Source organism: Diadema antillarum, unplaced genomic scaffold (assembly GCF_040938485.1).
Source record: "Diadema antillarum isolate AM-2024a unplaced genomic scaffold, OU_Dant_1.0 seq00000589_RagTag, whole genome shotgun sequence".
In the NCBI taxonomy this organism is placed as follows: Eukaryota; Metazoa; Echinodermata; class Echinoidea; order Diadematoida; family Diadematidae; genus Diadema; species Diadema antillarum.
The window spans coordinates 680148-705367 of NW_027271521.1; the positions used below are offsets into that span (position 1 = coordinate 680148).

The 25220-nt window shown below is 37.4% G+C and overlaps 2 protein-coding genes across 2 annotated transcripts in view; one reads left to right on the plus strand and one right to left on the minus strand.

The window, feature by feature from the left end:
- The first annotated feature begins 1608 nt into the window (after positions 1-1608).
- Positions 1609-5412, plus strand: LOC139735646 (heme-binding protein 2-like). The gene is made up of 5 exons (XM_071646396.1): positions 1609-1695; positions 1753-1800; positions 2534-2663; positions 3512-3692; positions 5241-5412. Exons 1-5 carry the CDS (start codon positions 1609-1611, stop codon positions 5410-5412), a joined length of 618 nt encoding a protein of 205 aa, XP_071502497.1.
- Positions 5413-11307: 5895 nt separating this feature from the next.
- LOC139735642 (Golgi-associated plant pathogenesis-related protein 1-like) overlaps positions 11308-25220 on the minus strand; it is an 80721-nt gene continuing 66808 nt past the window's right edge. Inside the window, exon 4 of the mRNA XM_071646391.1 lies at positions 11308-11596. Within this exon, the coding sequence (XP_071502492.1) occupies positions 11439-11596 (158 nt within the window). The 3' untranslated portion in view covers positions 11308-11438. The remainder of the gene's footprint in view (positions 11597-25220) is intronic.

The following is a 25220-nucleotide window of genomic DNA, read 5'->3' on the forward strand; positions in this document are numbered from 1 at the left end:
ACAATGCATTTTCTACACCCGTGGGTGTGGTCCTCTATTAACACTTGATCGGTGTTAGATTTAACACCCATGGTGCTAAATCTAACACCGATGTTTTTACAGTGTAGTTTGTCCAGCAGAGAGTTAGAGCAAGAAATTACTGGGATATATTAATAATTATTATGTGTTTTGTTTCCCATCACACTGAATGATCTTCAAATTGACTTTGATATAGGAATTGTGAAGGCAGGCAAGACCCGATCAGCATTGAAATAATACTGCTTATGAAAGAAGCCAGGCAATGATGTAATTATTTTTCTTTTCCTGCAGAAATTTTGGCCCGACCATTGTCTTTGTTTGAAAGGTTGTTAACCTGCCGGTTTAAAGGTCTCAAAGTGGATCATCGATGAAACAAAATAATGCGGCTAACTCATGCCCGAGCGCGTGAAGCAAGGATTAATGGATAAACATTTGATTATTCAACTCTTAACTCGTGTTCGAAACACGAGGATCTTTCTTTTCTGTTCGTTTTAGTTACTGTTTGTGGAGTTCCTAGCTAAGACACTCCCACTCAAACTCATCAGATATGTAAACACGATCTGTTTGGGAATAGGCTTAGTTAGTTTAAGGAAGCACTATGTGTCAAGGCTCGTCCAGTTATGCTTTGTTTTATCCACAGAGGTTATGAAATAAAAGCTCTCGATACTATATAAATTGCCCAGTGAGTGACCTGGTCCAACACAATCTGTCCGGTCAGGAACGGCGAAGAAACATCAGCAGAATACATCGCACATCACAAGCATATCCTTTGCTTCTCGCATGTGAGTTGATCATTTATTATTTAGTGTATTTCTAAAATCTAATTCACTATTTCGTTAACGTCTGTGATATATGCTCTTCTTTGTTTATCATTCTATTATTGTGTTCGTCTACGAATTTGTTCACTTTTTGTTATATGAACAAGATTTGTCATTAATTGTTTTGGTGACACTCGGGCCCCAATACTTTCTGAGATATATATTGAAATTAATGATAATGGAAACATGGATGTGGCATATGATTCATAGGAGGAACGAAATTAATATCTTTACCAAGGGGTATTCTAAGGGGTATTCCCCGGAGTATTCTAATATGTTTGTTAAGAAGTAATGCTGCCTATCACCCTGTAGGAGCAGGGTGCTCGAACTTGTAATGAGAATCATACATCATGGAATGATCGTATATAAATCTAATCCTATATATACAATTCCCAGGATAGCCTCTTCGTTGCTTAAGTTCTAAGCACAGTCATAATATGCTACTCCTCTTTAGTAGACCTATTATACCAAATATCCCTTTGTACTGCTGCGGTCAATATAAGAATTAAATGATTGTGGTGAAACATCTTGATGTCCAAGATTATTCATGCGTATCTTTCTGGAACTTCATTACTATATATAAATAAATAAATATATGTATATATATATATATATATATATATGTATATATATATATATATATATATATATATATATATATATATATATTATAGTATACTTGAGTCAGAGCCTCAAACACAACACCAAAAGGACATTCACTTTTATCTATCATGATTTATGCTCATAACAGAGAAATCCTCAAGATATCACCATGGCAAGACTTCTCGCAAGCGTCGTCCTCCTCGTCGTCCTCTCCGTCAACCTCTGCCACGCGATCAAGCTGAAGGCCCCGGCTCCCGTCGAGGCCAAGGCCAAGACCCCCCTGCAGCCCCGGTCCGAGTCGGGCCCCAGGCAGTGCAAGGGCCTCGAGTGTCCCCGATACACCGTCATCAACGATGGAGAAGTAAGTACGATTTACTGAACTCAACAATATCTGAATTAAAGCGAACGCTCTTTGATTGATTTGTGACTACACCCCTGTACGTTTTGTGATTTACAGTTCAACTCAATTCAAATCTATTTTCAATATCACCGCTAGATTTTTGTTCGATTCAATAACTACAAAATTGAATTGTAATGCAATATTATACATACACTACATAATGTAATATACAGATGTAGTATATTATAGATTATCATATTTGAAATATATATATCTAAATGAATAAATATACATAATATATATATATATATATATATATATATATATATATATATATATATAACATGTTAGTGTATAACCGATATCAATTTTTGTTTCACAAAGTCATTGTGTTACTGAGAAAAAGAGAAAGTGCAATACTTTGAACATTATATTTTTGTCAAAGCATTTTCTTTGTGTAGCTGCGTCATATACATTTTTTTTCGACAGAAAGTCAATGATAATAGACAAGACAGAAAAGAAGGATTCTTTCCCCATAACCGAATGCTCTTAAGGAAGGACGGATTGAAAAGAAAATAATGAGCTAAATCATAATCACAACGAAAATCGCGATTTCCGGATTCCACTTTGGGACGAGGTTCTTAATCGTAAGTGATCTATTCAGCAGAGGTAATAATCGTTCTAATCGAATCCACAAACAAACCTCCTTAGATGTGCCTTTTACCCAACATCGAATTTCGTTATGTACTTACAGGGCTACGAGGAACGCCAGTATGAAGCTTCAATGTGGGTCAGCACTGAAATCATGAGCATGAACTACGAAAGCGCAGTGAGCGAGGGGTTCGACAAACTTTTCCACTACATCGACGGACACAATGACCGAAGTAAGCTTGTGAAAAAATAATTAAAGCAATCCGAACTGCCATCAATTGTTACAGATCAAATGTATAACAGTTCTTCGTTATCTGTTATTACGTCTGTACATACCAATCGCATCCTGTTTCATACTACCTGTTTTGTTTTGAAAGAAAGAAAGATATTATTCAGAGGGGTGAAGGTTCCGATGCGAGTTTCTTCACTTTGTCTCCCTCTACAACTTGAATTTGTTGTGTTTTGTTTTGTTGCGGATGATTGCATCATGCATCAATTTATCTTTTCCACTTGATTCCATTCTTTAGTTATTGATTACGAAATTCAATGACAAAAATATGCAAAGATACGAAGGTCCTATATACCTTGTCAAAAGCATACGAAGTATATAAAACAAAGAAGTTTAATATTATCTAGATGATGGCGGGAAGAATTCTTATGCCTTAAAACTGGATAAAGAAGACTGGATAGTAACTATATCATCGTCAAAACTATATTTCCCCCTGAAAACATGTGATGATATGTGTGAAAAGCATAAGAGCGTCTTTAAAATGATAGTAATGATCGCAGTGACAAAGATGATAATTTTAATATAAATGTTCATGATACAAATGTAATGGTGATAATAATTGTTAGTAGTTAATATAGTAGGCATATCATAATAATGTTAATAGGGATACTGCTACAAGTACTCAACAAATGTTACTCAAAAAATGCATTACTACTACTAACAGGTTACTTACCATATACACATGTAATAACTTATTATAATATTGATGATAATGATAGATATATCAATGACGTATATACGTCACATATATCTTCCTGTTCAATTGATGTCTGACTTTCATCCCTTTTACAGAGGAGAAGGTTGAAATGACCGCCCCGGTGGCCACTCGAGTCATCCCCGGCCAGGGTCCCGCCTGTGAGAGCAACTTCACCATCCACTTCTTCGTGCCTTTCGGTGTCCAGTCCAACCCACCTCAGCCCAGCGATCCCTCCGTTTTCTTCACCAACTACCCGGCCTCCAGAGCTTACGTCAAGTGAGTTAAATACACTGGATTGTAACCATTCTATAAACCTCCCCTTCTAATCACTCTCTTGCTCCTACCACTCCTTCTCCTCCTCTTTCTCTACCTCCTCCTCCTCCTCCTCCTCCACCTCCTCTTCCTCTTCCTCTTCTTCCTCCTCCTCCTCATCCCAATCATTCTCCTTCTTATCCCCCTTCTCCTCCTCCTCTTCCTCTTTCTCCTCCTTCTCTTTCTTCTTCTTCTTCTCCTCCTCCTCCTCCGGCCTCCTCCTCCTCCTCCTCTTTCTCCTCATCCCAACCATTCTCCTTCTTATCCCCCTCCTCCTCCTCCTCCTCTCATCTTCCTCTTTCTCATCCTCCTCCTTCTTCTTCTCCTCCTCCTCCTCTTCCTCTTTCTCCTCTTTCTCATCTTCCTCCTCCTTCTCCCCTTTGTGCTGCACCTTGTTCTTTTTTCTTTTCGTCATTATCCAAGCACTTTATTTGTTTCTTTTCTATTCTTCCTCGACCTCTGTTTCTTTTTCTCTAGCGTTTTATGCCTTTATCCTCGTTATCCATCCATTTTTTCTTCCTTTGTCCCTCCTTCTCTTTCTCCTATGACTTGTTTGTCTTTCCTCTCATCATCATCCACTGTCCTTTCATCTTTTGTAATTTCCTATAAACTTTTCCTCATTCTCTAGGCCTGCCTTATTCACAATTTTTTTCTTCCTCATCCCCTGCCTCACACTCTCTTTCATCTGCTCTACCTGGTCAACCCCCCCCCCCAATTGCTCCTCCTCTTTTGCTATCTTCTTGTTTCCCCTTCATCATCTCCTACCCCTCCCCCCTCCTCCTCCTCCCCCTCCTATTCATCTTCCATGTATGGTATTTGCGGCAATTCCGTCATACGCTGTGAAAGTATTGTTGTATACATCACTACTTACGATAGCCTACGGGGCTAATTGTACTTGGCAGAGCTCAAAGAAGTGAAAGATCGCCCTCTTGTGTTGGCTGGTGTCGCTTTAAACTATGCGGTAGAACCGAAAATGGATAGATTCAATGTCGGTATAATCATAATCATATTCGTTAAATATGAATTCGCTGATCTTTTTCTTTCTTTCTTTCTTTTGTACTCATGCTTCAGACACCTGCCGAAAAACATAAACTTCTTTATTCAATACTGCTTTGTATAGGAATCCTGACGTCATTACATTTCACATTAACAATTTTCAATGTTTCATGTAATTTACTATTCAATATTTAATTCACGTCTATTTCGTTGCCGACTAACCGGGTCGGGGAGCAGTCGATGAACGAAGTTAGCATCACTGCTATTATATAACTTCTTCTTACTCTTGCAAAAAAGGGGGGTGCGTTCGTTTTGTTAACTATATAGAGAATCGTCTTCTGTTTATACAGGACCTAATCACACTCTTATCTCGAAGTTTGTGATTTCAGTAATGTCATTAATGTGTGGTTCTAAAAGTCATTCCATTTTGCTTCCTATACTGCAGTAGCATGCAATAAATCAATCATTATTACCGTGATCATTGACTAAGTCATTGCGTGGTTCTTGTTACCCCAGGTCGTTTGGTGGCTTCGCCTCGCAAAACGACTGGATCTCCGCCGCCTCCGAGCTGGCCGACGCGCTCGACGCTTCTCAGACGTACGACAGCTCTTACTACTTCACTGCCGGCTACGACAGCCCGTTCACCTTCTTCAACCGCCACAATGAAGTCTGGTTCATCGCAAACTAATTGACGACCATTACCACTCACGTATTTATATCATAATTACACACTTTGTATCATATTTGTGCAGAGTCAGAGCGGTATTATCCATGTGAGACTGAGTTAATTATTTTTTGCAGATTTATATTGACGCAATTCAAGTCTTCTTTGACTGTTTGAGAAACTTTGGGAGCAGTTTAGAATGACGACGCACAATTTCGCGGGAGCCGCACTCTTACTTTGGTAGCCGAGGTATAGTAGGAGCACACACTTCAGAAAACCCATTTTATATTTTCTGTCATGGTCCTTTACGAGGTCATTTATGATATAATAACAAAATCATTTTGATATGAACGACGACAAAAGGGTGCGGGGGAATAGATTAGTTAACGAATATCAAAACAAAGGCCTTATAAAAAAAAATTGAGGTTGTTTTGTTTTGCTTTATTAGGAGACCAGAAAGATGTGAAAGACTTACACGATGTTAAACGTTGTTTAGTTGACTAGCTGCAACATACATGTTTTTCTTTGTAAAGGCATCAATAATCCACCCCTCCCCCCCCCCCCCCGAAAAAAAGAAAGATTCAGACCAATTAAGAGCATGCAACCTAACGGCTTTAGGAAGGTAACGTGGTATGAAAGGCACCTTCAACATCATTATGTGCTGACACGTCGTAGTACAATATACTGCCTGTGTCAAGCACACACACACATAGTATAGCTTACATAAAATTGTAGTCATCTACCACACGGCATCATCCATGCGTTCATCACTTTATGTAGTTTTGATGAGTTCATTAACTTCGAATGCTTGCAACCTGACCAGGCATGGCTTAACTGAGTCAATATCGTCTGAGTATCGAATGGAGTAAATGCTTCAAGGGCGGATGAATGACGTGTCGTTACACACGCACACAATATCATAGCAAACTGTCGATTGCATGCTAATTAGGCCTCGGTGATTGCTTCTGCAGTCACGAAAATTTGAAACGGAGGATCGGACGGGGGTAAAGTCTCCTGGATATTGAAAGAGTTTCATGTTTTGAGTCACATTGTAAGCACTGCATTGTGGAAGGAATAAGAAGCTTAAACGATGCCGCGAGCATAAATTGAGAGAGAAATAGATATTCTATTGATGCGTACTCCTAATTGTTTGTACGAAGATGGTAAGGGAAGAATATGTGCTAAATTGCATATAATCATTGTTTGTGAGCAGTAAAGGTTTATTATCATTGAATTATTAAAGAGGAGGAAGAAGAATAAGAGGAAGCAAAAGAAGAAAACGCAAAACAGTCTCATTAAAATTCGTAGTGTGCACAAATATTCAATTTATATATTTACATCTTTTCTTTTCAAAGACGAAAGTTCATTTGATAACGTCTGTGCAAAATGACTCGTGCACGTCCCATCCTGAAATAGACCGATCAGACGCTCTATGAGGCACGTACAGGGGCAGAAAGGTGTACATTTTAGGGTAGACAATTTGTGCGCATTCGCAGAGAACGGTGATTAGTTGGCATACCAGAGTCATACGTCACTGTGTTTATCTCTTAATGGTTCACCAAATCAAACACCTTTAAGCAAGTTACTACGATACACAGAACGAGGTGTCTATGCTAGCAACTATACTAAGGCCTACACTGTCTTGTCTGCTCCGACTTTCGTATTGAAGATGGTGTCTGGATAATAATGACTGCATGTGTCCTTTTCAGAACTGTGAATTGTAACTATGATCATGTGTTATATGCAGTCAAGCTCATACTGCTCTTTGTACAGAATCTTAACTATGTAAATAAAGACGCTTGAAGCAGAGTAATATGTTTATATACCAAACGACTTTATTGACCCCGTGTTGTATGATGACGTCATGTGTCTGGGATGGTTCAGAGATTATACAAATAGTCGTTTAAGTATTGACAAAAATGTCAAGTAACACGGAAGTGGTTCTGGAATGATGATTTGAACACAATTATATCTCAGTGGTTAAGTTTCAATACATAATTACATCGTGAACGCGCAAAGATATGCGTGATCTGGCGAAACACGTGTATTATCACAACAATAATGTGCAACTCCGTTCCATGTTCAAGTTAGCCTTAAAGGGGATGGCTAGTAACTGATCAGTGGGAATCAGTGGGAATGCTGAAGGATGATTGTTCCAATCCTTGTGGGATTAATTTAAGAGTACATTATATATCTGTTGTTGTGTGAAAATTATTTGCTTCAGAAAGGTCTCATATTCAAGTAATGTGCAGTTTAATGTTTCCAGGTTAGCGTGCCTGGTCAGTGACGGGGCATTAATCTGCACATTACTTGAATACTTGAGAGTTGAGACCGTTCAGAAGCAAATGATTTTCACACAACAGTATTAGATATATAATGTAATCTTAAATGAATCCCACAAGGATTGGAACAATCATCCCTCATGCAGCATTCCCACCGATTCCCACTGATCGGTTACTAGCCATCCCCTTTAACATGAAGAGTACTGCTGTGCCAAAGTCATACACGCATGTGTATATCCATGACTTTGGCACAGCAGTCTATTTACATTTATTCTTACTGTACTATACAAAATACATTGTACATCTATCATAATACATAAAGACAATGAAATGGATACATTTTAAGATACTGAGCTATGAGGATGTGGCTGTTGCCATGGCAACGGAAGGCAAGCACCCAAAGAGATTATAACTATTAACATTATGTGTTGCAATATTATTTCATTAAGTCATGTAGAAACACCAAAATCTTCATACAATAATGGCAATTGGCACAGCAGGATTTGAACCGCTCACAGACAATTTTTAACATTGCCAAGCTCTACAACATCATCGGCTGAAAACAAGAAGGGCGTTATCGCAATTTTAAGGGGTATTGAGTTGTTGTTATCATAATTATGAAGTGTAGAGGTCGATCTCATCTACATTGTGGTGTCAATTTCAAACTATTTTCATTTTCAGTAAAATATTAAAAATCAAAAACCACAAAGGCATTATTTTACCCGATATTTGGAACAATACTTTTTATTAAGTACAGTTTTTATTTCATCAAAATTGATTGTTTCGTTTTTATTTATGCTCAAATCTTAGAATGCAATAGCGCCCTTCTGCTTATCAGTTGACGAAATAGTATAGGTTGTACAAGTATGTAGGCCTATAGCTCCTTGCGTGAAACGGGGATCTTGCTAACTCTTGAGATTTAAATTTTAAATCAGTATATATCTGAAGAGCTTTCAACCAAAAGGCGCCAAATCCATTGAAAAAATGATGGATTTAGCTCCTTTTGGAAGCAAGCTCTTCAATTTTGCAACAGATTTCTTTATCTTACCATGAACAGAAATCCGACAAATAATGTTACAATGTAAAAGTCACCAGGGAACGATTGTGATACTGTATACGAAGACTTTTACACACAAAATGTACCTGGAAGCACATATTTCTTGACTGGTCAAGATGACCGGAAGTAAAGAATCGTCAGAGGCAATATCACAGAGGAAGACGTTCTGTCTCCCGTTGATGAAGTTTTGATCTACTGGTGCAATGGGCAATACTAAATACTAAAGCAAACGAGGATAAACTGATTTCGTAATGTCATGATCATAATTGTCAATATAATGGAATGATTCTTCTGTTTTATATCAGACAAAACTTACAGCCGCACTGATATTAGATGTGTTTCACGAAAATATTACTGACAGTGCAATCCGGTAAAATCAAAACATGACTAACACTTAGGTCTATATCACTGGCACATTATTCCATTCCAAAGGTGTTTGAAAGAAAGTCGAATTAATCGAAGTGTCATGAATAACACTTTACATATATCTTAACCACCCGTGGCATCATCGGTATATAGATCTGAACAGAACAGCTACAGACCTATTTCCATAGAGCAACGGTTGCAGTTCGTTATTCCGAAAGGTTCGGAAATCCAAAAGTGAAATAAGGTTCGTTATTCCGAAGATTCGTTTATCCAAAAATGAAACAGAATTCGTTATTCCGAAGATTAATCCGATAATGAAAGAATGTTCATTTTCTGCGGGTTCATTAATCCACGAAATAAGGTTCATCACTATACGAAAGTTCGCATATTTATAAGCAATTTCTTTCATTTTCGGTAATACGAACCTTTGGAATAAAGAACCTTCGAAATAAGGCCGCAAATGTTCGGATGAACGACCCGTTTTCACTTCGGGTTTAATAACAAACATCATCAACGTATACGGTATTTGTGTGTTTCGGAATAGCGAACCTTTAGCTTAATAACGAACCCTATTTTGATTTCGGATTAACGAATCTTCGGAATAACGAACATCAGCCGAAACAACACGCCACGTCGACCAAAAAGCTACTATACGTCACCATGATTCTGTATGACGCTTCCTGTAAGTCATGTCTACACCTCCATGTCCTGACAAGGAAATTTAAAAGCCTCCCGATGGAGGAGGGCATCATCGCCTACTGAAATGTTTGCGGGACAACAGTTCCCTCCCTGATTTTTTTTTTCACCTCCCTGATGTTGCCGTGTACATCCTGGCAGCCCTTTAAGTACAAAACTGTTCTACAGACAACATAAGATCTAAAACGTCACAACAGTATAAGGCATCATGCATCCAAGCACAGCATTCATCCACACAATACACCCGAAGAACAGCCTTGCCATTACACTGATTGTTCTATACGTCTGAAAGAACATCTTTCTCGCGTAAATTGGTAAAGTTGAGAAAAATGACATTGAAACGGCTACCCTATAGATCATGCAGTCATAGTATTTTGTAAGCACATGCAGAGCTGGGTCTGTACATCTTAAGTAAAACAAAGATATTTCAAAGTAAAACCAAAAAGTAGTAATGAATGACTACGGTAAACAATAAGAGATGCCAATACACAATAACAACATCAAAACTGGAAGATCTTGGACAAAGAAAGAACGACTGATTGGCAGTCATAGAAGGGCCCAACATTTTGTACTTAAAACCTAGAACCAACATTAGCACCTTATCTGGATGTACACGTGGGACTATATTCTTTAATACTCGCGATTAACATTCAGGACGATACCAAGGGTATGTGGCGATCATAAAACGATAGCATAAGAAGACAATCACAACAATATTAGAATATCGCCTGGTTAATCGGTGGAAACGCCATTCTCATTGGCGCATATAACGTGAACTGCAGTTCTGAATGATTGTACATTCATAGAAAATTGCATTTTTCCCTGACAGGAGTCACTCGGCAGGACGTGCATGCATTCTGCAACAAGAGTCTCTATTTCACTATCAAATCAAGCATTCAATCATTCAAGGTAACTTAATAAGAGATCAAATTATTACTTATTTTGTAGTAAACCATTCATCATCTACATTATTGGCCGTACATTCTCGTCAAAAGGTATAGATGCCTAGATAAAACATATTCAGTTCTAAAAGACACTTCAAAAATCTTTGAGCACATTATAATCATTGATTTAAATACAACCCAACCTCAGACAACGCCGTGCATTTCCGCCGTTTTAGGTAGGCAAACCAATGAAATCGTTTAATTGATGCTTGTATAGTACTTCGTACAATAGAATAAAAAGGACTATACTCAGATATTAGACAGAGTATTTCTCGTGAAGTATCACAAACACATTTTGAATATGAAATCTACATGACTAGAAGTATATATCGCTCTCATAATAAAAATCCTAAAAGTGTGCATAACAACGTTTTCTTCCCTACGGGAAACAAGAAGAAATAAGAAAAGCAGATATGCAATACAAACTTTTAAATTCACTCGAAAGGGCGAAGTGTGTTCTCTCATTAAAACACAGTAAGGAATGTTATTCACACCTTTGAATAGAAAATGATTTTCGTGTATATATAGCTCTTTTGAAGAGATCATGTTGTATTTTACTAGTTATTTCCTCCACGTGTTTGCGTGCGTATGAATGTAATAAGTAGAGGATTAAGTACAATAAGTGCATGCGTGTGTGTGTGTGTTTGTTTGTGTGTGTGTGTGTGTGTGTGTGTGTGTGTGTGTGTGTGAGCGTTGTTCTCGTGATCACTTTTTCTGGAGTACGTTCTCCGGGAATTGTCCCTGTACGTTCCCAGCGGGCTCGTAGTTGAAGACGGAGAAGACCTGGTTCTTGTTCTGCGGGTTGACGGCGACTCCGATGCCCACCCTAAGGCTACTCTTCCAGACCAGCTGGGTGAAGTGACCTGTCGACAATAAGCATAAAAAAGGGCAATATTCCAGTCAAACGCTATAGACAGATTTGATTGTACTTCAAATTACATATTACAACGTGACTTAGAAATGCTATGCTGTGTTGTCATGCTTATTGTGAAAGCGCCCTCCTGAAGACGCGCATGATCTATTATGCCAGCCAACACACACTACAGTGAATCTTATGATGACGAGTAGGCTACCATGATAAACTTTACGAGCAAGTTCGCAATTCCACTCTGCGCATGAGCAGAAAAAAGTCATTCTTACCTATACACGCATGCTTGTTTTTAAATTCACTGGGATAAGCATCTGTGATGAAATGATTATTCATGTCATCCTTATAAATGCTGCTTCAGCTTGTAAGTCCATCCACCTGACAGCGAAAGTGGTAGTTGGCAATATCAATAGAAAGAGATTGTTAATGCATTCAATGCAAAATAATGAAATGGATGCTTTCCCCTAGTATTAATTTACGGATCATTTTGGTCATCTTGTCTACGAAAGTTGTTGTTGTTCATGTTGTTGTTGGTTTTTTTTTAATCAGGACTGATGAATCCTATTAATTGTTACATAAAGCTTATGGATATGCCGCTCTGAAAACGAGAGAAGTGCCCCTAACCGACAGAGAGAAAAAAAGAAAGGTCATTCGCACTAATGTACCCACGAGCTAACTCCGAGCTGGCTTATTGTACATCCCTGCGACCTTTCTGTAACGTTTGTATAATAGTCTCACCCTTATACTGTATGTGCACTATGCTACAATACTATGATAATGTTTTGAATAGGTGGTCCTTGGAGAGCATGGACTAAACAGCTTACAACGACTGCAACCCGCGAACATTTGCAACTACATTGTCACCAGCTGATTATGCATGGATGGTCACAGCTGATTGGTTCGCTCTCGGACGTTGCCATGGTACCAGCCAATTGCAATTATTATCAACGTTCATGACAGGCTGCAGTGCACAATTCTCGTCGTTTGCTCAACCGAGCAAGAACAAGAAACCGGAAACAACCCGAGCGTGCGAAGAGCATGATAAAAAGGATCTTAAATATAGCTTAAAGATGGCTTTTACAAAATACAGGATGCATAAACATTAAAAAAAAATCAAATAAACTGAACAATGAAATAAGGTTCAGTAAAGTCGGATAAAACTGAAGCTCAGAAATAACGAAACTTCTAACGCTAAATATGTTTTTGTAGAAAACAATGCATACTGTCGGCAAAATTGCAATATGGGAATTCAGTGAAGAGGTGACAACATCACACAAAATGCTTCTTTTCATTGGCTTTCGCACATGATACAGAGCGGCACCAGATTTCTTTGTCTTTTTAAATCCATTTGAGATAAAGAAATCACTTTTGTATACACCAAATAAACAAGTTGGGTTGAAACTGTAATGATTTAAGTGAAAACGAGTTTGCGAGATATATTTCGAGATATATAGATCAATTGTGTATAATTGACAAAGGCGGTGCTTTTCGTATCATTCTCATGTCTAAACTGCAAAGAAAGGGTTGTGAGACAGTAAAAAGTAATCTCTTTTTCGTGAAAGGAAAAACGTGTCAAAATTTGATAAGTCATAACTTTGTACACGTTTGTCCGATTGCAACGGCACTTTCATCGTTTACTTTTCCCCAACTTCACTCTTTTCTCACGAACGTCATTCAGTGGAACGCAAAATGTGAGATAAGTTTTCCTTTAAGCCGCGGACAACCATTCTCATAATGATATGACTTCGGAGTATTGCTCTCCCACGAGTCGGGACGCTTTTGCTGAACCATGCTCCACTGCCGAGCATGATCCGAGGCTGTATATAGACAATTACCCACAGAGACCAGCGTCACGAGTCATTGATCGTAGCCCTCTGATGATGTATTTAATGCTGACATACGATTAGTCATGATAATAATCATGCTGCCAGTTAGGAACAAAGAAAAGCAGGTAGAAAGATGCAAGAAAAAAACAACAACAACAAACTATGTAGTGACACAATTAATGACAGCAAAACGTCTGTTCGGCTCTCTAAAACGGACATAATTGTAACAAGAATACATCATGAATGAATAAATACACGACATACATGACAGATAATAGTGTTAACAACACTAGATCACTTATATGGTTATTAACGTAAAATCAATGAGGATGAAGATAATACTGACAGTCATTCCGGTAGGATGTTGATACCACTTCTAATGTATTTCATTTTCTTGATCTAGTAATGGTGATATACATGATAGTCATAATGATAATGTTAGAAGAATAATAATGATTCTTCTTCTTCTTCGTCGTCGTCGTCGTCTTCTTCTTCTTCTTCTTCTTCTTCTTCTTCTTCTTATTATTATTATTATTATTATTATTATTATTATTATTAATATCAATATTATCATCATCATTATTGCATACTATATATGGCCATTCGTATCGTCATTACGATTATGTGGAACGCTTGTGTCATTTGTGAGGCGACACATATGTGGCGCAGAATGATAACCCCCCCCCCCCCCCGGCCCGTTATGGATGAAATAGATCGACAGTATAACTTATGAAACAGCAATCAATCAGGGGGGGGGGGGGGGGGGGAGGCATTTCATGAAGCGTTTTGTCCGACATTTTCATGAAGCAATTTGTCGCAGGGGCGGCGCAGCCGTGGGGGCCGTGGGGGCCGTGGGGGCTCGGGCCCCCACACTTTTTGTGCACCATACAAAGGAATACATAAGGTGTCATCACTTTGGGCCCCCACACTTTTTTCAACCCGGAAGTATGTAAGAGGCACTACAATGGGAGGGGAGAGAATGAGCTGAGGACCTTTTTTTTTTTTTTTTTGCTTGTCAGCTGAAACCCGGAAGTGGACGGGTAGAGAAAAAAAAAAAAGAAAGATATGGGAGATGGTTGGTCTGAATATGGTTTCCATATATCAATTCATTCTCTCCTTTTACATGACTTGATGATTATTTCACCCTTCATTTGTGTCATTACATGCTACAAACCACATGAGGTGTGTATAGTAAAATATGCTTATTCGTCAGAAGATGCAGTCAGTATATAAAGTTTATTTACTGCATTGACCTGTCTACAAGTAAGAACAGATTTCATCTTCTGTGATTTGTTATGGGTATTGAGGAAATGTTGTAGTCTAGAACAGCAAACTAACTGTTTTAAGGTATTTACAAAAGAAAATAGTTTTTTTCTCTCAGGCAAGTACAGTGGTTAATATAAAGTTTTGATTTCAGAGAATTGATTCATCCAAGGATGTACATGATAACTTTTAGGCTTTTCTCTGGAAAAAAAAAATATGGGAGATGTTTGGTTTGAATATGGTCTCCATGTATCGATTCATTTTTCCCCATTACATGACTTGATAATTATTTCACCCATCATTTGTGTCATTACATGCTATGTACCAAATGAGGTGTGTACACTTGTACAGTAGTACATGCTTATTCGTCAGAAGATGCAGACAGTATATGAAGTTTATTTACTGCATTGACCTATCTACAAGTAAGAACAGATTTCATCTTCTGTGATCTGTTATGGGTATAGAGGAAATGTTGCAGTCCAGAACAGTGATAAATTAACTGCCTTAAGCTAAAAGATTTTTTTTTTCATATAAAGTTTTGACTTGAATTATATTTGAATTTTTTTCTCATTTATATAAAGTTTTGACTTGAACAGAGAATCGATTCATCCAAGGATGTACATGATAACCCTTTGGCTTTTCTCTGAAAAAAAAAAAAATATATATATATATATGGGACATGGATGGTTTGAATACGGTTTTCCATATATCAATTCGTTTTTCTTCCATAGCATGATTTCATAACTATTTCACCCTTCATTTGTGTCATTAATGCTACATACCAAGTGAGGTGTGTAAATTATGCTTATTCGTCAGAGGATGCAGTCAGTATATGAAGTCTATTTACTGCATTGCCCAGTCTACAAGTAAGAACAGATATTACCTCGATCAATACAACTGTATGCTCAAATAATAAATTTTGTATTGTTTATTACCTACACTGCTAGGTCAAACTTGAATGTGGAAGCTTCGGTAATTTCTTTTCTTTTTTTCGGCAGGTCAGAATGACTGACAAGGGTTTTTGTATTTTTTGCCTAGTTGGTGCATCTGAGCTCCACTTATTCTTTTTTCTTTTTGTTCACCACGAACATACACGTATTCGTGTTTCAAGTCTGAGTTGTTATTTCCACATAAAGTGAATCTGAAGATGTATTTATCATTTCCTGAAACTCAGAAGGCCTAACCAATAGGCCTTATGTCGATAGTTATAATGAGCAGGTCTGGTTTAAATTTGACGCGCCATGGAGTCGAGTTCCCATTATGCTACCAATTACCAAGTTAGCGTTGTCTGATGCAATGTCGACCTAACACACCCATACACCGAAGTGTCTTGCTATTGTGGTATTGCGGTGATTTAGCATCTCTTTGGTGTATAGGTTCTATGTGGCTGTGTGTGTCCGGTGCATTTTGTAAGACCCCTCCCTCCCCCCCCCCCCCCCCCCCCAAAAAAAAAGTATTGTATCCACTAGCTCGCTACAGTCCATGAATGTTAAGCGAAGCTTGCCAACATTTGGCCTTATGTAAGTAGGAAAGCAATGACCTTACTAAATTATGCAGATTGGACCTAATCCGCCACGTCGTTTGGCGTTATAATGCCCAAGATTTTGTATTTCTCCTACGACATAGCATGGCGTCAAGGTTCCATTGTTCTTTACATACCTTGTCAAGCTTGAGCATGCATACTTTTGTCTGTTTGTCTTTTTTTTTTAATCTTGCTCTTGAGTGCAATGCACTGATAATTGCCCAACTATCGCTGTGCAACATTGCTTTCATACCCTGGTACTGTGAATTTCACAAGGTTCTTAAGTTCAATACATAATGCATATTTTCACACGCGCCATAACAGTCACCTGTTGTTTGTGTCGGTTTCATACAGAGTTGACAGCCACTCGCTGTGGAATGTGTTTTTCAACACGAGATAAATGCATGTACGTCTTCCGACAAGTTTCCCATAGTCTTTCTCTTTTTCTTGTTAGTTTCTTTTCCTCCTTACCTTCCGTCATTTTTTTTTTTTTCGTTTTCTTCTTCGTCCTTTTCCCTTTCTCTCCTTTTCCTTCTGTATTTCTGTATGGGTAATGTCAGGCTTTGATTTACAAAACACTGCTGATTTCGCTTTTCAAGGATAATTTATGCATATGTATACCGTTCATAAAACGTTTGTATTATTTTATTAGACAAAGTAGGGCAACATACTCGATTTACGTAATTAACTCATTCCCCGGAAGAGATGCACGGCTCGGTGACAGCAACAGTTTAGCTCGGCTCTGTAACTGTATTGTACATGTTATACCTGATAATGATGTCGAGGCGGATATGTTCTTTCATTCCAACAGTTGAGTTTTGTTATTTGCTTCCTTTTCTTTCTTTATTTTCAGCCCAACTTTTTCTATATATATGTCTTTTGCTTTCAGTTTGGATGCCCACCCAGACACCCGTTGTACATGCATCTTCGTTTACTTGTTCTATTTGTTCTGTGTTTGTCTCCCTCGCCATTATTGGTCTCTCTCGTTCAACCCATTCTGCTTTTTCTTACTCCCACTCCACCTTCCTCGAAGCGATCATCCCTACATCAAGACTCCTACGCCAGCATTGCACATTGCTACGTGTATCGAATTGTTCACGTGCTTTGTCACACGTTGCCTGTTGGCCGCTTTCCTTTTCTATCGCACGCTTCCTCTTCACACTTTTGCTGGTAACTCAGAACTCTATTTCAGACCATATCATTATTTACTATGGCTGATTTCGTAAATGCACCGTTTCATTCTATGTCGAATGATGATTTTTTTGAATTATTTAGACACACAACATCCGAATCTGATTTAGTTGATGGAGTACCAGTTACACATGCAACTCCCTATGATAATTTCGCAGCCGATAATTTGAATTCATCAGCTCCTGAATTTACTTATGATTTTGATGATTCAATTCAGAACCCGCTATGTAATTATATAACTGTTAATGAATGTAAAGATATGTATCATAGTTTTTCTAAAGACACGTTTTCTTTGCTGCATCTAAACATAAGGAGTTTAAATAAGCATTTTGATGAGTTACAGTTTTTATTAGAATCTGATCACACTCAATCATGCTCTGTCATTGGTCTGAGTGAAACTTGGCTAACCGCGTCGTCTGAAAACTCTTTTGCTATCGACGGATATAATATGTATATTAATAACAGATCTGACAGGAGTGGAGGTGGCGCTGCATTTTATGTCTCAAGTTCTTTTAAATGTGTTATTCACAGCGATATCTGCAGAATGGATAGTACCGTTGAATCTCTTTTCATTGAACTTAGTATTCCAGGATGTAAGAATGTGGTAGTTGGAATTATATATAGACCTCCCAATTCAAATATTGTAGATTTTTTTACTTATATTGCAGATTTGGCAAAAAATCCAATAATTCGAAACAAGGACTGTTTTTTACTTGCCGATTATAACATTGATTTGTTGAAATCAGGAAATGATCATTCTTCAAGTGAGTTTCTCGAAACGCTTTTGTCTTCTTCCTTTCTGCCCCTCATTAATTTAAAATTTAAGGATTTATATTGTTTGAATTTAGGTCAGTTTATGTACAAATTAATGAATCACTCCCTTCCTTTGGTGTTTGACTCTATGTTTATCCAAAATAAAACTGTACATTCATACCCCACTAGACAAACCAATGAATTCCATTTACCACTGTCTAGGACAATTTTTGCAAAGTCTATATTCTCCTTCGCTGGACCTAAACTCTGGAATTCCCTTGACAGCAGTATAAAAGAATCTTTAAGTTTCAACACTTTTACTTTAAAATTAAAGAAAATGCTTATTAATTCTTATATTACTGGGGATTTGCATTCTGAAAGCTCCTAACTGATTTCTCTTGCTGCTAACGCCTTTATTTTGTTTACTTTATTTCATAACCATTATGTTATATCATTCATATGAAAACAACTTCCTGTGTCCTGCATCGACCCCCAATACTCTTCTCCTTTGCCCTTCCCTCTGTCTTCCTGTCCCTTTCTATCTCCTTTTTATCCTTTCCACGTGTATGTAAGAGAGCTGCTTTGTTACTGTGTTATATGTGTGTGCGTTTGAGTGCGTACTCGTTTTGTGTTCTGGTTCCCGTGGATTATGTTAAAATGTCTCGTGTATTACTATTATAAAGCGACTCCGAGGGGACTGCATTCTACAAGCTTGGCTTTTTAGCAGTCCCCTCCATTTCCGACCTTTTCTTTGTTATGATTCAGTCACATTTTGTCCTTGTACTTCTTCTACCAAAATATGTTTTTTGTTTCATGTGAACAAATGACATGTATTTAAATTTCATTTGGACATGTAAAAGTTACTTTGTACTGACTTTGTGTATATGCAATGTCATATTATATGGTTTGGCCGGAAATGAAATAAAAAATGAAATGAAATGAAATTTCCAAACCGACTCGGGTTACAGATCATTCGGCTACTCTCATTGATAATATGTTTTGTAATGTTTTACCCCTCCCCGACTCTTTTATAATTCTTTCAGATATAACGGATCATTTTCCAATAATGACTTCCTTTACTTTGAGAACGCTTGTTAATGACTCCAAATCTTCATTTCCTTTATTTAAACGTAGAGTGTCCCCTGAAAAGTTGGCCAGTCTTGATGCCGCTCTTGATAATGCAGATTGGTCACGAGTATATGACAGTGACGATGTTAATTTGTCTTTTGACAATTTTATGAATATTTTGAATTGTTTTTTGGATGATATAATTCCTAAACAAAAGAAAAGAATGGATTATAAGAAGACTCCTAGGTTACCGTGGATAACTTAATCAATTCTTCGCTCAATTAACAGAAAAAATCGTTTATATTATAAATACAAAATGGAAAATACTGATCAATCGAAAAGGAAATACACATCTTATAAAAATACACTAATCAGAATTTTACGTTTTGAGAAGAAAAATTATTATTCACGACAGTTGTCAAAATTTCAGTTTGATATTAAAAATACCTGGAAAGTTTTAAACCGGGCGATGAATATACAGAGTAAAAAAGTAGAGATTGATCAGATTAAATCGGATGATAATTTGATTAACAATTCTGTTGATATTGCCAATGTTTTTAACTCTTATTTTTCTCAGATAGGTGAATCGCTTGCTCAAGATATCCCGGCCACAAAACAAAATTTTACTGAATTTTTAGGTCAATGTAACCCAAATTCTGTTTTTTTTATTCCAACGAATAGGTATGAAATTATTGATATTGTTTCTTCTGTTAAAAATAAGCGCAGTTCCGGTTATGATGGTATTGATAATTGTATTCTTAAAGGAGTCATATCTGCAATTGCAGACCCTTTGACTCATATCTTTAATTTATCAATTTCTCATGGTATATTTCCTGATAAAATGAAATTGGCGAAAGTAATACCAATATATAAGAAGGGTGACAAACTGGATATCAGTAATTATCGCCCAATTTCTTTATTATCTTCATTGTCTAAAGTATTAGAAAAAATAATTTATACTAGAATTATTAATTTTTTTAATTTGCATAAAATTTTTACAAAGTCTCAGTTTGGATTTCGAGAAAAACATAGCACTATTCATGCAATTCTTCATTTCGTTGATAACGTGGTTAACGCAATTGACAACCACGCTCATTTAATTAGTATTTTTTTGGACTTCTCCAAGGCCTTCGATACAATCAATCATAACATTTTACTTTATAAGTTATCGCATTATGGAATACGTGGGAAGGCCTTGGAGTGGTTTAAGAGTTACTTAGGTAATAGGAAACAGTTTGTTACTATTAAAGATAATAATTCAGTTATAAGAGATGTCAAGTGTGGTGTTCCTCAGGGAAGTCTTTTAGGACCGTTGTTATTCATAGTATATATCAATGACTTTTCTTCTGTTTCTGAAATACTTTCTTTTATTCATTTTGCAGATGATACCACTGTTATTTTTGCTCACAACGATGTTGATATTTTAGTCCAAAAAGTTAACACAGAACTGTTAAAAGTTACTAATTGGGTCAGGGCTAATAAATTATCATTGAATCTTCAAAAAACAAAATATATGCTTTTCAGTAATACTGTCGAAGTATTAAATTCTAACATAGTTTTAGATGATATTAATTTAGAAAGTGTATTAGATTTTAAATTTCTTGGTATAATTGTTGACAATAAACTGTCTTCTCTCTTAATTTCTAGGACTTAAATTTTAAATCTTTCTTACGACTTAAAATATTTTAAGTCTTCAAGACTTATTTTAGGTGGCTTCGATTAAAAGTTGTAGTCTGGTAGGAATGGGGGGTCCCCATGCACCCTCCGAACACATTTTTTTAACTTACTTTTTTGTAACCCTTAGGGTGTCTAGTTAATGAAATTTTTTGTTCCCAAGAAAAAATCGTGTCCCATGGGGGTCATTGGCGGCCATCTTGGCAGCCATCTTGAATTTTCAGGGAAAATCATGAATTTCCATAACTTTTGAACTACACAGCATACAATTACAAATAAAGCATTTATTCAGGATAAATGTGATATGAGGAATCGATTGAAGTTGTTATTTACATGATTAAAGCAAGTTTGAAACAAGAAAAGCCTAAAAATATGACAATTTCAGTGTCATTTACACCGAAAAATACCCAAATAGTTTTACTTTTCAATTACATAACATACAATAACAAAGAAAACATTTCTGCAGAGTAAATACGGCATGAGGAATCGTTTGAGATAGTTATTTACTTGATTGAAGCAAGTTTCATACTAGAAAAGTCAAAAATAAGCGAGAAAAACTAGTGTCTTTTACTCAAGAAATTGACCGAATAGTCCATATACATAGTACATGACAATCTCATACCTCATAAGAGTGACTGACCACTTTGTCTTAATAGTCTTGTAGTAAAGGGGGATCTTCATACACCCTCCTTTTTGGTATCCCTTTGGGTGTCTATCTAATGATTTTTTTTTTGTTTCCAAGTAAAAATCGTTTACCATGGGGGTCACTGGCGGCCATCTTGGATTTGCATGGAAAATCATTCATTTCTATAACTTTTCAACTTTCCAACAGACAAGGACTGATAAAACACACTTCTTCAGGGCAAACGTGGCATAAGGAATCGATTGAGATGGTTATTTACATGATTAAAGCAAGTTTGATACAAGAAAAGTCCAAAAATATGAAAAATTCAGTGTCGTTTTTATCGGAAAGTACCAAAATAGTTCAACTTTTGAACCATACACAACATACAGGGACACATAAAACATTTGTTCAGAGGAAAGGTAGCACGAGGAATTAATTGAGCTGGTCATTTACATGATGAAAGCAAGTTTGATACAAGAAATGTCCAAAAATATGAAAAATTTTCATGAAAACACAAAATGTTCAGTCGATTTCAAAAATGTAGCTGGCAAAATGTTTTTATTTAAACTTATTTAAGGCTGGGTTATAGAAGCAGTTCATTCAAATGTATTTGTTTAAAGCTTATCGTCCGAAAACAAAGAGCAAATTTTCACTTGACAGCCGGAAATCTACCCTGTGTAAAGGGACCGTTATACCAATGTGGATTGCTGCTACTTTTATCTAGGAATATTTGCATATGAATCGCTTTTCTGCTTACATTCTATATTCAAAGTCAACAAAATACAGTTCAAATTGATTGGAATTAAGTTTTTTTCTTTTCAAATTCTGTTAAAAGTTGTCTGATACAAGACACAATATTTAAGCTGTTATCAGAAGACAGGGTGATTACATCTGTGACGTGTGTATATGCTTTCCATGAAGCATGGAAGTAACGTATATTGAAAAAATAAACTAACACAGTATGACTTCACTTTGCCAAAGTATTCTGAATTCTCATCCTGTGTAACTGTACAAACAAAAGAAGCGGTAAGTGTTACGACCAAAATCACTCTGAGAAAGAAAAAAGAAACAATAAACTAATGTTCAAGCGGTTTATTAACAGTGATATTGTGGGTAATCGTAATCGTTTTTAACATCAGTACAATAATAATCAATATAAACAATTATGTATCAGTAATGGAATCACTTACATGTATTACAGCCAAATCTCAAATCACAAAATTCATGTAATCTCCTGGAAATGTCCAAATACGATGCTCAATGCACAGATGAATGATCCGCGATTCACCGATGAATGATCTGTGACTCACCGATGAATGATTCCTCCGACGTAAATCCAGAGGCGCTGGTTACAATAGTAGTCCACATTAAGTATATCCAGGGTACATGTCCACAGCGAAATACGTACAAAAATCCAACGTTATGACGACCGCGTCTAGTCGATGCGTTGAATGATGATTCACTTTAATAATATCCAGCTAGGAATCCAGCCCGTCACAGCTTTGCCGTAGCAATGTCCGTTGACATTAAAATATGGAGTCTATCTCCAATGAAGGCAAAATAATTCTCTACAGGCAAAATGTCTCCCTAGCCTAATCTCCACAAACACAGTTTGTATAGCAGGTCAGCTGGTAACACAGGAATGACTATAACAAGTCGCTTCAGAGCCAGAAGTGACGTAACTCTCAGAGAAGAGGTGTTGGGTACTCTGCCTACCTCAGAATTTCCCCTTCTTACAATACTATCCATTCACCCCTTTCTTGAAGATTCTGTAATTTTCTCCAACCTGGGGCCACACACTTGTATATAATAGCAAGTCCAAGACGGTTCTAGAAATCCGAGCTGACTCACTGCCTAACTATGTGCATAACAGCCTACTAAAAATAACTACCAATCACATTGGGCTACAGGGACAGTGCATCACTCAGCCAAATATGTAAGCACTTCCTGGAACATTCTAGATTGGGTGAGATACCATTCTAGATTGAGTGAGCTATAATGTACATGCATTTCCTGTCACATGCATGTACTGTAGCTACATTGTATACCACCTGGAAAATTCTCCACTAATCTGGTCAGCCTGTATGTACTATATCTATACCAAATAGAATGTTCCTCTGGTCACCCTGTGTACATTCACATTAAAACAACCATGCATACAGTACATCATAATATGTACATAACTACTAGTGTGTACATTTGTGACATAAGCGATATGTCAGCTTTTCATTTCACACTTCTGTAATTTCTAGTCATTAACAAAACCATCATCGTAATCAATGTCTAGCTCATCCTCTTCATCCTCCTTTTCATCTCCTAAGTAATTTTCTGAAGCAAGTCAATGAGGGAGGTGGGAAAGATAGGGCCACTTGACCACACTGGCTCCGTGATACCGAAGGCTGTCTTCTGCCATCCTTATCCAGAATCAAAGGGGTCATGCAATACAGAGCACCAGAAGATTGGCTGGTCAGCTCTCTTTAAGATGGTATAAGGCGATGGATCACACATTAAATGTGTGAGATAAGGTTGTCTCTTCAAGGTTGGAGCATGGAGAAATCCACTTTGGAGTTGTTCGTCATTTGTTCGCCTTCTCCCACCATCTGTTTCAGGATGATGCTGCTGTTAATAGACATCTCCCAGGCCTCGTGGCCATACATTCGGCATGCGAATGCTCAAATCTCATCTGTCACCTCTGGCTCTACAGATCACCAATCACCAAGATTTATGAGGGGGGTAAAACATTGGCACATTATAAAGTCATGTTCTAAGATCTTAGCAGTGTTTATCAAATGTTATATTGAACAATTTAATACATTTCAGTAAAATATTGCTGAAATTATAATATCAGACTACTCTCACCTGAATGCTATGTGGTACATGGGGTGGCTTTGTAGATTCTTTAGGGGTCCGACTTTGTCCCTACCCTTGAAGGCACTTGTTACATCTTCCCCGGTAAACACTTGTAGTCCAAGTATTGTGGTACAGTAGTTGGCTCCCTTTGATTCTGTATGCCAGTTCACCGACATTTACAATCTGTATGGCAATGCTCGAAAATCCGTTCATCAAGGAATATAGAGCGAGTAACGGAGTGAGCATGGTGCAAGAGGATCAAGAAAATGTCTGTGTCTGGCGTCCTCACCACAAGTGCTTTGTACCCATGCTCAGTGGAATACTCAAGGTAGAGCACTACCCTGGTGTCCATCTCCTGGTTGGACAGCAGCTCATGGATAGAGCTGATTGTCTCCTGAGACGCATCATTGTGTGAATAGAAATAATGTAACAGGAATCACTTGAGCTTCAGAGAATGTGATTTCTGTTACATTCCTTTTGTTTACACAATGATATGTTCCAGGAGACGATAAGCGATATCCATGAGCGGCTGTCTAACCAGGAGGATCAGACGGACACCAGGGTCGTGCTCTACCTCAAGTGCGCCCCTAAGCTTTGGTACAAGGTAGCTTTTGTGAGGACTCCTGACACAGACATTTTCGATCCCCTTGCTCCATGCTTAATTCATCGCCCTCACTTCTACAATGTAGTATCTTCCTTAATAAACGGACTGTCAAGTATTGCCAGATAGTAAATGTCAGTGAAATTGAATGCAGAATCAAAATGAGCTGACTACTGTACCACAATACTTGGACTGTATGTGTTTACCGGGGAAGATGTAATAATTAAGTACCTTCAAGGGTTGAGC